General features: G+C 48.2%; 1 protein-coding gene across 2 annotated transcripts; it reads left to right on the top strand.

Moving 5' to 3' along the window:
• Positions 1 to 7,005: 7,005 nt before the first annotated feature.
• Positions 7,006 to 10,963, top strand: LOC119317103 (H/ACA ribonucleoprotein complex non-core subunit NAF1-like). Of its 2 annotated transcripts, none has more exons than XM_037591500.1 (4): positions 7,006 to 7,792; positions 8,245 to 8,322; positions 8,870 to 10,121; positions 10,676 to 10,963. In XM_037591500.1, the coding sequence occupies exons 1-3, from the start codon at positions 7,256 to 7,258 to the stop codon at positions 10,058 to 10,060; spliced, it is 1,806 nt and encodes a 601-aa protein (XP_037447397.1). In that variant the 5' UTR covers positions 7,006 to 7,255; the 3' UTR covers positions 10,061 to 10,121; positions 10,676 to 10,963. The 2 variants fall into 2 exon arrangements, with proteins under 2 accessions (XP_037447397.1, XP_037447396.1); XM_037591499.1 differs by having other exon boundaries at positions 7,140 to 7,792; positions 10,696 to 10,963.
• The last annotated feature ends 475 nt before the right edge of the window (positions 10,964 to 11,438 follow it).

The following is an 11,438-nucleotide window of genomic DNA, read 5'->3' as shown; positions in this document are numbered from 1 at the left end:
AAAGGCCCTTTGGTCTTCTCTGTTTTGAAACTTGCATTTTCTTGGGAACATGGTACTACCGCGGCATGCCACGGTACTACCGCAGTAGCTGCGCACTGTACTACCGCACCCAGCACGACAGTATTTTTTTACTGCCGCCTGGGGGAGCGGTACTTCCACCCAGGCGGTACTACCGCGATGACACACGGTACTACCGCTCGGTCGAGAGCGCGTGGGGGTTAAGAGCGCGCCGGGGGAGTTCCAACTCCCCCATACCCATTCACTCTTTCTCCCCACGCCGTCTCTCTCTCTCCTGCCCAAGAACAATGCCGGAGACCCTCGTTGGATCTCCGTCTCCGGGCGCTCTCCTCGGATTTCGTCCGGTGGGATCGTTCCCCAGCACTTCCTCTTGCCATGGAACAAGGTTTCTCCCCAAATACCTCTCTCGTTGGTTTGTTCTTTTGTTTCTAGGTTTTTGGGGAGATGCATGTTGTTCTTGAGATTTTAGGCCAAATCTTTGCAAGAGTAGGATGTAGGAGAGTAGTAATGTGTAGACTTGGTACTTGATATGTTGCCCCATGGTAGATTTGATCAACCGTAGTACCGCTTTGTTGTCACGATTGTGCTCAGATCCAGTTGAGGTTTCGGATCTGACACCGTGCGGTACTACCGCATCTCTGGTGTGGTACTACCGCTCCTCAGGAGCGGTACTACCATGCCACCCCGGCGCGGTACTACCGTGGCTAGGAGCGGCACTAAAATTTTAGTACAGTGCAATCATGAGGTACTACCGTTGTAGTCAAATCTCCCAAGTGACAATTACCAAGTGCGAGTTCTACTTGTTTCACCTATTTTGCTATGGTCTTTGCATTGATCCTTCTCGCTTCTCGTGCGTGTTTTTGTGTTTTGTGTCTTAGGTGATGGCTCCGATGCACCTGCTTGCCGTTCCAATCTCAGTCGTGACACGGGCTCCAAGCATCTGCGCAACCAAGACGAAGCTCCAGAGGGCTCCAATGCCCCCCAACGTAGGACCAAGACCACCTCCACCAAGCTCAAGGAGCCCACCATGGGCATGGATGAGATACCACTTGCTGAGTTTGCCACTCAAAGGAAGATCAAACCCTATGTGAATCCTCGTGCCAACTTTAGAGGGAATGATATGTTCTGGACCAAGCAGCAGTATCTCATTTATGTGGATGTGATCAAGGCCAAGCAGAACATATATGTGGACATGCACTGGATTGACATGCATCACATGAGGGGTGATAGGCGCCATGCTTACTTTGGTGAGGCTTTGGACCTCATGGAGCATTTTGGCATTGAGCACGTGATCTCATTCCATTTGGATTATGACCCTGAGATTGTGGCCCAGTTCTTTGCCTCGGTCCACTTCCATACTGATGAGGAATGGCACATGACCTGGATGACCGACGGACAGCGGATGACTGCTACACGGAAGGATTTCATGGATTTGCTTCAGGTTCTTGATGAGGGGCTCAACACACCCGTTGGTATATGCCCACATGCCAATTCTGAGTCAGCCAACAATAACAAGCTTTAGCCCTACTATGTTGAGAAGTTGCTTCCCAGTGGCAAGAAGGCGTGGGTGCTGAACCCCTTCCTCGACATCATGTATCGCGTCTTCCGCAACTCTCTTTTTCCCCTCATTGGTGACAAGGACAAAGTGCATGCCTATCTTGTGGATATGATACTCATCTGTGAGGAGGCGCGTCTCTCTCAGACTCAACCACTTGATGTCTCACATATCATGTAGTGCGAGCTTCGGTTTGTGGTGTTCACCCGTAAGGTACCCATCTATGGACATTACCTGTCTCTGTTGATCTCGAGGACTTGGGAGAAGCTCTATCCCAGTGATGAGTTTCTTGCCCCTGACTGGATTCGTCATGAGCCCATCAAGCTCCATGTCAAGCCCCAGTGGGCTAACACTACTACCCGTGCTGAGGCAGCGGCTGCTCAGATGGATGTGGATGCAGATGAGATTGAGGAGGAGGACGCTGATGAGGACAACACTGCTGGCTACTCGCCTTCATCTTCTGAGCCCTCTTGGGCTAAGAAGCTGAAGAACAAGATGAAGGCTCTGTTCTGCATGCAGGCCAAGGGGCAGTACCGGTCTCATGTTGCTTAGAAGGAGAGTCGCTGCCGCGACAAGCGGATCTTGAGGACATTTGGCGAGCAGATATCTAGCGGACCTGAGAGGGTCATCACGCAAGAGGCAGCCTGGATGGCGAAGCAGGGCTACAAGTGGACCGATTCTGAGGAGGACAAGGAGGAGACCGTCCCAGTTGCCAAGTCTGACGAGGAGCATGCGAGTGATTACTCCGCTTGAGCCACCACTTGTGTCGTAGGTGTCCTCTCTGCCTTTTTGGTGTCTCGATGCCAAAGGGGGAGGGGGTGTAGGATTTGCGAGTTGTGAGTCGTGTTTCGTCTTTTCGCTTTGCTTTCGTTCCGTTGAACCTCGCTTGCTTTGGTTTGGTTTGTGCTTGTGAGACCTTTCGATCATACGGTGTAAGACATATGCACTCTATCGTACCTTATTGAGCTTATGCTATCTTGTGCTATTTACAATATGCTCATATGTACTATCTTGCTTAGTGTTAGCCTTATTGTTGCAAGATATGTCGTGTCTATAAAATATAGGGGAAGTGTTGATCCTAGTATCTGTGCCGTGCAGTCCAAAGCACTCATCTAGATAGCACACATTTAGGGGGAGCCCGTCTATATTTTAGAGGTGTGGGGTTTACCCATGTTCTATGTTATCTCCCTTTATGCAAATCCCGTATTGTCATCAATCCACCAAAAAGGGGGAGATTGTAAGGGCATATTTATCCCTTAGTTGTTTTGGTGATTGATACGTCTCCAACGTATCTATAATTTTTGATTTCTCCATGCTATATTATCTACAGTTTTGGATATTATTGGGCTTTATTATCCACTTTTATATTATTTTTGGGACTAACCTATTAACTGGAGGCCCAGCCCAGAATTGCGTTTTTTTTGCCTATTTCAGGGTTTCGAAGAAAAGGAATATCAAACGGAGTCCAAACGGAATGAAACCTTCGGGACCGTGATTTTCTCACCGAACGTGATCCAGGGGACTTGGACCCTACGTCAAGAAACAAAAGAGGAGGCCACGAGGTAGGGGGCACCCCTACCCCCCCCCCCCCAGGCGCGCCCTCCACCCTCGTGGGCCCCCTGTTGCTCCGCCGACGTACTCCTTCCTCCTATATATACCTACGTACCCCAAACGATCAGATACGGAGCCAAAACCCTAATTCCACCGCCGCAACTTTCTGTATCCACGAGATCCCATCTTGGGGCCTGTTCCAGAGCTCCGCCGGAGGGGGCATCGATCACGGAGGGCTTCTACATCATCACCATAGCCCCTCCGATGAAGTGTGAGTAGTTTACCTCAGACCTACGGGTCCATAGTTAGTAGCTAGATGGCTTCTTCTCTCTTTTTGGATCTCAATACAATGTTCTCCCCCTCTCTTGTGGAGATCTATTCGATGTAATCTTCTTTTTTGCGGTGTGTTTGTTGAGACCGATGAATTGTGGGTTTATGATCAAGTCTCTCTATGAACAATATTTGAATCTTCTCTGAATTCTTTTATGTATGATTGGTTATCTTTGCACGTCTCTTTGAATTATCAGTTTGGTTTGGCCTACTAGATTGATCTTTCTTGCAATGGGAGAAGTGCTTAGCTTTGGGTTCAATCTTGCGGTGTCCTTTCCCAGTGACAGTAGGGGCAGCAAGGCACGTGTTGTATTGTTGCCATCGAGGATAACAAGATGGGGTTTTCATCATATTGCATGAGTTTATCCCTCTACATCATGTCATCTTGCTTAAGGTGTTACTCTGTTTTCATTAACTTAATACTCTAGATGCATGCTGGATAGCGGCCGATGAGTGGAGTAATAGTAGTAGATGCAGGCAGGAGTCGGTCTACTTGTCTCGAACGTGATGCCTATATACATGATCATACCTAGATATTCTCATAACTATGCTCAGTTATGTCAATTGCTCAATAGTAATTTGTTCACCCACCGTAGAATGCTTATGCTCTCGAGAGAAGTCACTAGTGAAACATATGGCACCCAGGTCTATCTTCATCATATTAATCTCCCAATACTTAGTTATTTCCTTTGCTTTTTACTTTGCGTCTTTATCACAAAAATACCAAAAAATATTATCTTATCATATCTATCATATCTCACTCTCGTAAGTGGCCATGTAGGGATTGACAACCCCTTATCGCGTTGGTTGCGAGGATTTATTTATTTTGTGCAGGTACGAGGGACTGGCGTATAGCCTCCTACTGGATTGATACCTTAGTTCTCAAAAACTGAGGGAAATACTTACGCTACTTTGCTGCATCATCCCTTCCTCTTCGGGGAAAACCAATGCAGTGCTCAAGAGGTAGCCGTGATTGATGACAATGCTTTTGCAGACTAATCGTGTGCATTGAGTATTTCAGACATTTCATCACTAGGCACAAGACGATTTGGTGCCCCTCGAAGACTATGAAGACGATGTTTTTCTACGTTTCTTTTTGGTGGATTTGAGTCATAGGAAAGCCGTACTATTAAGAGGGGGTCCGCTTTGGAAAGTTCTGGGTGGAATCATCACGTACACGTCTACCCCTCTGCACCGCCTTTCCTTTGGCACTTTGGAGCATCCTCCGTCTTTTCTTGTCTATGCAAAATGTCGTGTTTGCTGATCTGGGGCATGCGGTAGTACTTCTCCTAGAAGCGGTAGTACCGGCCTCTGGCGCGGTAGTACCGCAAGTGCTCGCGGTAGTATCGCTTCCTTGGAGCGGTAGTACTGTGGCCTCAGGCCAGGCGCTGTTGCTATTGCGGTAGTAGGGGCGGATGTAATTTTTTACATCCGCGCCCTACGCGGTAGTACCGCGCTAGGTGCGTGGTAGTATCGTGCGCTCTGGCCAGGCTCAGCAGCTTGCGTGGCAGTAGGAGCGGATGTAATTTTTTTCATCCGCACCCCGCGCGGTAGTACCGCTCCTGGCTTGCAGTACTGCCGTGTCGGATTTTTGCATAGATCCCAACTCAGCGGAAATTACCATGGATGTATTTTTATATGTCCGTGCCTTCCCAAAATCTGGACTATCCCTGCCTCACGGTAGTACCGCAAGGGGGAGCGGTAGTACCGTGCCAGTGGTTCTACCGCCCTGTGCTTCATTGCATCTAGGCTCTGGTTTCTGCTGCACGGGCGGTAGTACCGCGGGCCCCTGCGGTAGTACCGTGTGCTCTTGCGGTAGTACCGCGTCCTCGGCGCGGTAGTACCGTGCTATGCAGGCTGAGTTGGTGGATAACGGTTGGATTTGTTCCTCCACTATATAAGGGGTGTCTTCTTCTCCTAGTTGACCATCTCTTCCATCCCCAAGCTCCATTGTTGCTCCAAGCTCCACTTTCGCCCGATCTCTCTCCCTAGCCAATCATACTTGTTGATTCTCTGGGGATTGGTTGAGAAGGCCTAGATCTACACTTCCACCAAGAGAAATTTGATTCCTCCACTCATCCCTCGCGGATCTTGTTACTCTTGGGTGTTTGAGCATCCTAATAAACGGTTGAGGTCACCATGGAGCCATATTCCATTGTGGTAAAGCTTTGTGGTATCATTAGGAGCCTCCAATTAAGTTGTGCAGATAGCCCCAACCTTGTTTGTAAAGGTCTGATCGCCGCCTCCAAGGGCACCAATAGTGAAATCACAACATCTCGCATTGTGTGAGGGCGTGAGGAGAATACGGTGGCCCTAGTGGCTTCTTGGAAGCATTATGTCTCCACACTGCTCCAACGGAGACATACTTTCGCTCAAAAGGAAGGAATTTCGGTAACACATCCTCGTCTTCACCGGCTCCACTCTTAGTTATCTCGTGCCTTTACTTGTGCAAGCTTATTTGTGTTATATCCCTTGCTTACTTGTGTACTTGTTCTTGTTGCATCATATAGGTTGCTCACCTAGTTGCATATCTAGACAACCTACTTTGATGCAAAGTTTAAATTGATAAAGAAAAGCTAAAAATTGTTAGTTGCCTATTCACCCCCCCTCTAGTCAACTATATCGATCCTTTCAAAGGTCCGCAAACAATCCGCCACTTGAGTACCCGGCGGCCCCGGTTCCCCGCCGGAGTGGCGGCCCATGGCTGCCGAGGTGAATGTTGGACGTGTCGTCGTCCTTCTCCTCCTCCTCCTGATCATCCGGGTCGCCGGCGCTCGCCAGCGTCAAGGCCACGCCCGTGGAAACGCCGCTCGGTCGGCGCACCCGCGGTGCCACCTCGTCATCAACGAGGGCGGCTGTGCCTCCTCCTCGGCCCCCCGCCTCGTCAAGCCGAAGACGGAGCCGGGGCTCGCCGCCATGAAGAGCGAGCACGATGGCGCGCTCGATGACGTGGCCGCCATGAAGTGCGTGTGGGAGGATTGGGCCCACCTCGTCGAGGCCACGGCGGCGCGCCTGGAGGTGATTGCCGCGCCGCCGTGGCCTCGACGAGGGAGGCGTCATCGTGCTCGAGGATAGTGACGACGACGTGTCGCCGCCGCCCAAACCAGTCCGCCAGGGCGACCCCGGGCAGGGATCCAGTAGGATCGGCCGTGTGAAGAAGGAGGACGATGACGGCGGCGGCAAAGATGGCAACTACGCGGTGTTCGGCAAGTTCTTCGACCTGTTGGCGCGGCAGCGGCCCTTTGTTTCTTTTTTAGTCGATTTTATGTTTCTATATGTAAAAAAATGTGGAACGCCTAAATATCGCCGAATCTATGTCGTTTTTTGCCGAATTTTAGTCGAATGTCTTTTTTAAAATGTTCATAAAAAACGTCTGAAGATGGCAGCTGGAAATTTGAAATATCATCGGTTCGCCCTCAGACGGCGCTTTTTTCTAACCCATGCGAACGGTTGGAGATGCTCTAAGCCCACCCAGGGCGTTTGAGATGCGTTTGGGCTCGAAAGCCTCGTCTCCTTTGCTCACCGCCCCGGTCGCCGTGGCGAATCCCGCAACAAAACCCTAGCCCAAAACCCCCACATAGCCCCCCCGCAGTACTGAACCCTCCTTTGCGGCTTTGCCTCGAGCCCCACCCCGAGCCACTGTCACACTCCGTCGCGCCTTCCGCCTCTCCCCTTGCGCTCCCGTCGAGCCGGCGGCGCGGTGCCCTCGCTACACACCCCCGGCGTCACCGCTCAGCTCCGCCGGTACCGCCAACGCGTTCGCCTCTCCCAGCACGCGAGCTAGTTGCTATTTACACTGAGATGGATTCTGAGGTTCTGGTGAAAGAGGTACTGAAAGACGGAAGGGGGAAGGGGGAGGAGGGGAGCAAAGACGAAGCTGCTGTTCGTGCTGAGATGATTCCCGAGGTCTCGTTGGAAAAGGAAGTGGAAGGTGGAGGAAGCAAGGGGGAGGACCAGAGCAACGGCGAGGCTTCCGGTGATGCTGAGATGAATTCTGAAGTCTCGGCGGAAGTGGAAACGGAGAATGGAGGAAGCAAGGGTAAGGAGGAGAGCGAGGCCGAGGAGGAAGATGGGGAATCAGGGGAGGCTACTTCGAGTAGTGAGGAGGAGGAAGAGGATGACGATGAGGAGGGGGAGGAGTCAAGTGAAGCGTCGTCGAGCAGTGATGAGGAAGAGCAGAGGGCTAATAACCATTGTGGTGTCGGTGACATGGCGGCCCTCATTGAGGAGGGCAAATTGATGGTTGGAATCAATGATGATGATGATGATGATGATGACGAAGACGAGGAGGAGGAGGAAGCATCGAAGGGTCATGTCAACTCCAAACATGAAGCAGAGGTATTGAGATGTATCTTGTGCATTTTTTTCATATAGTACGTAGTAGAGTGTGAATCATTTGCTAGCGAGTTACAGTTCCTCTAATCAGCACAATTGACTTTACAATCAAGCTCTATTAGATGATGAATAGTACAAAATAGTACTCCTAATACAAGAGCTTGCAGCCATATCAACAATTGTTTATACAGTGTGCTAATAGTACTCCAGCTAAATCAACAATTGATTAGAAGTTTACGCTCAATTGTTTATACAGTGTGCTAACTTGTTGATTTGTTATATCTACGGTGTTGTAGAAGTTTATGCTCAATTGTTGATTTGTTGCTACAACCTGTATAATCAATTGCTAAAAACCGTAGATATAATACAAGAGTAACTTAATGGTATGATCCAGTATGTTTACAAAATAAGTTGTTAGTATGCCTATTATAATATCGATATGTCATACCTTGCAGATCCTTCCTCCAGTGCCGAAGATCGAAGTCCAGCTGGAACCACATCATAAGGCACTCCCAGTGGGAACAATTTCATCTGTAAGTCTTGTGTTGAACTTGACTTTTCATCTAAAGTCTTGTTCTCATTTATTTTGAACAAAAATCTATTAGCACTTCTTTTTTATTTCACATCTGGTGAACATTCAGCCAGCCACCTCCCATTTTGTGTATGTATAGATTATTTGCCTGGAAAAGCTAGAAATCTGTTGGACTTGTATTTGTATACACTATGATAATTTGACCGTATCAGTAGAGTTTTGGGATTCTGGATGACAGTGTTTACATATTTCCTGTATTGCAACTATTATCTAGTACTACCTCTGTAAACTAATATAAGAGCGTTTAGATCACTAAAGTAGTAGTGATCTAAACGCTCTTATATTAGTTTACGGAGGGAGTACCATTTTTAATGGAATTTTTGTATTAGCATACTTCTCCCGTATGGTGCTTGAGATTTTTATTGATAGACAAGGCTTCTCATTTAGTCATAGAGTCAATGAAATGCACATTTATATTTCCTCTTTTTAGATAATACACAGTGTATTTCCTGTACGGTCCATATCTTGACTGTTTGCTGTCACACTAGATCATGGGTGAGAGAGTGATTGTTGAAGGGTCAGCGCAACACAATCCCCTGAATGAGGGTTCTATACTCTGGATAACTGAAAGCAGGACACCACTTGGTATTGTTGAGGAATTATTTGGACCAGTAAAAAACCCATACTATCTCGTGCGGTATAACTCTGTGGAAGAAGTCCCTTCTGGGATCAGTGCTGGAACTGCTGTCTCTTTTGTTATGGAATTTGCAAATCATATCTTAAATGTGAAGGAGCTATACACCAAAGGCTATGATGGATCAGGAGATAATATTGAGGACCAAACAGATGATCCTGAATTTTCTGATGACGAGAAAGAGGCTGAGTACAAAAGATCATTACGGCTGGCAAAAGGGCAGACTGATAGGCAACTTGACTCTAAGAAGCATTCTGGTGATAAGAAGAGGAAGCAGCCCAGGGATGCTGGATTCCATAAGGGTATACCTAGGACCCATGATGTAGCAACACCAGCTCACCAATCAAAACACCGTATTTATCGCTCAGATATGGCTCCTGTTGCTGATAACTCGGGACGTTCACGTACGAGTGTACCAATAATGACACCACCAGTCACACTGAATCCTGCTATGGCATCAGCCATTCAGTTTGCAGACCAGATTGGTGGCTGCTTCCCTAACCCATCACACCAGTTCTTACCACAGCAGCCAAATGTGGTTTGGCCTGGTGGGTTTCCACCTTCTATGTACCCGAACATGGGAATTAACGGAGCTGCTCTTGCAGCTAATATTATGCAGAACATACTCAGTGGATCCAATCAATACCGGCAACATTACCAGAATCAGAATTTTGGTGGATTCCTCAATGGAATACCCATGACCCCAACACAGTTTATTCCGCAGAGCGGAATGCCTGTAAATCCAATGCCTTTTGGTGGACCACAAGTAAATCCTCCATTTGGTCCAACATCTGAACTGGGGATGGGGCAGGGGAACTTTGGTAATCTTGGGTACTTGGCCGGGGATCAAGGGCTGCCGCACCTTGGGTTGCCTAATGCTCAGGGATATGGGCGCCTACCATCGTCACATGGAGGTGGTGGTCAGCGTCCTATGCAATTCAATTCTGGGCAGTTTAATCAGGGGAGCTCGTCCTTATCTGGAAGAAGGCCACAACAACAGGGAGGCCAGCACTCACAGGGGAGAGGTAGTGGCGGGCATCACTAATAGGATAACTGGCAGGCGTGTATTTTTCTTCTTTGCAGGAAGAGTTATACTTGAGAGCAATGTAAGTCTCCCTGTAATTGTAGTTTTTACTCGCTCCTACTTCTTGATATAATTAATCCATGCGACTATGGTGCATGTTGCTCATTACTTCTGGAGAAGATATTTGTTATAAATTACTTAAGGATGGATTGATGATGAATTAGATAATTGGTAGTTTTGTATTGCGGTTTGCACCTAAAAGTGAAGTAAAAAATGCTTTATCGTGGTGTAATTTTCTGCTACCCCTTTGTGTTTATATGGAACCCGAAAGCAATGACATGTTTTCTTGAGGTTGAAAACTGAAACCCTTGATCTGTCCTTCGCTGAAAGAAATGGATGTGACAATGTCGTCGAAAATGTGCTCCTTCTATCGTGTAGGCATTATTGCAAGAAAACATGTCTTATAGTGTCACTAAGGTGTTTGAACTGGTAGCAACAGTAGCAATGATGGGGTGGCGGGTTTATCACATAATGGCATCTGTTGCCACTTAAAAAGGAAACCTGTCTTCCAGTATTGATCTTTCCCTTAGTAAGGATTATTTAAAGAACCTTAATGTTTCTTATTTACCTTCTCAGGCCTTTTAAAATGCTTGCAGTTACCAAACAAATCAGGAAGCCTTTTCGGATGAATGAATCAGGAAGCTGATGGTGATATTTTGCCGAGCCTCACATTTTGGGAAGATCTGGAGAAGTTCAGATTTGGGGAGTTAAGCTGATAAACTTGTACTTTCGCTTTCGGAAAAAGGCATTTGCTGCTTGGTGCGATACCTGAAAAATGTGAGAGTTGTTTCAGTTTGCATTTGGACGACAACAAGGAAAAGCACACCTGCACGACATGTTTATGCAAGGGATTTTCTTCCGATAGTTTCTAGGGCAGTAGTAGGCGCCGGTTCGGCCGGCGGAAATTTGGGCCGGCCGCTGTGCGTCCGTAGATGTGCTCTCCCCCAACCGTCAAATCCAACAAAAATGCTCGGTCTGTTCGCTCCTTCTCCCTGCGTGAACGCTCAGTGTTGCCGCCCGCTCCCTCGAGCCCCTGCTTGCAGCAGGGCGTGCCTCATCCGCAGCATCGTGACATATGCATCGCCGATAGCGACCATAACCATTAGTTGTAGCAAATTCTGTCGATGGTCACAACAGAAAATGCTTTTTGTTGTAGCAATGCCACCCAAGTCGTCGCTCGCGCCTGCAGTTTCCGTATGCCTTTACAGCTTTGCTGCACACGGATGCAGCTCTGCCACTGCCTGTTGCGGCTCCTCCAACGGGTGGCCACCGATGCTGCACATGGTGATTGTGGCGATGCATGCTGGAACCGGCCATCAGGGTTGCTGCAACTGTGGCG

This window comes from Triticum dicoccoides, chromosome 6A (assembly GCF_002162155.2).
Source record: "Triticum dicoccoides isolate Atlit2015 ecotype Zavitan chromosome 6A, WEW_v2.0, whole genome shotgun sequence".
In the NCBI taxonomy this organism is placed as follows: Eukaryota; Viridiplantae; Streptophyta; class Magnoliopsida; order Poales; family Poaceae; genus Triticum; species Triticum dicoccoides.
Note: the sequence above shows the minus strand (reverse complement) of the source record. Positions and strands in the feature narration are given on the sequence as shown.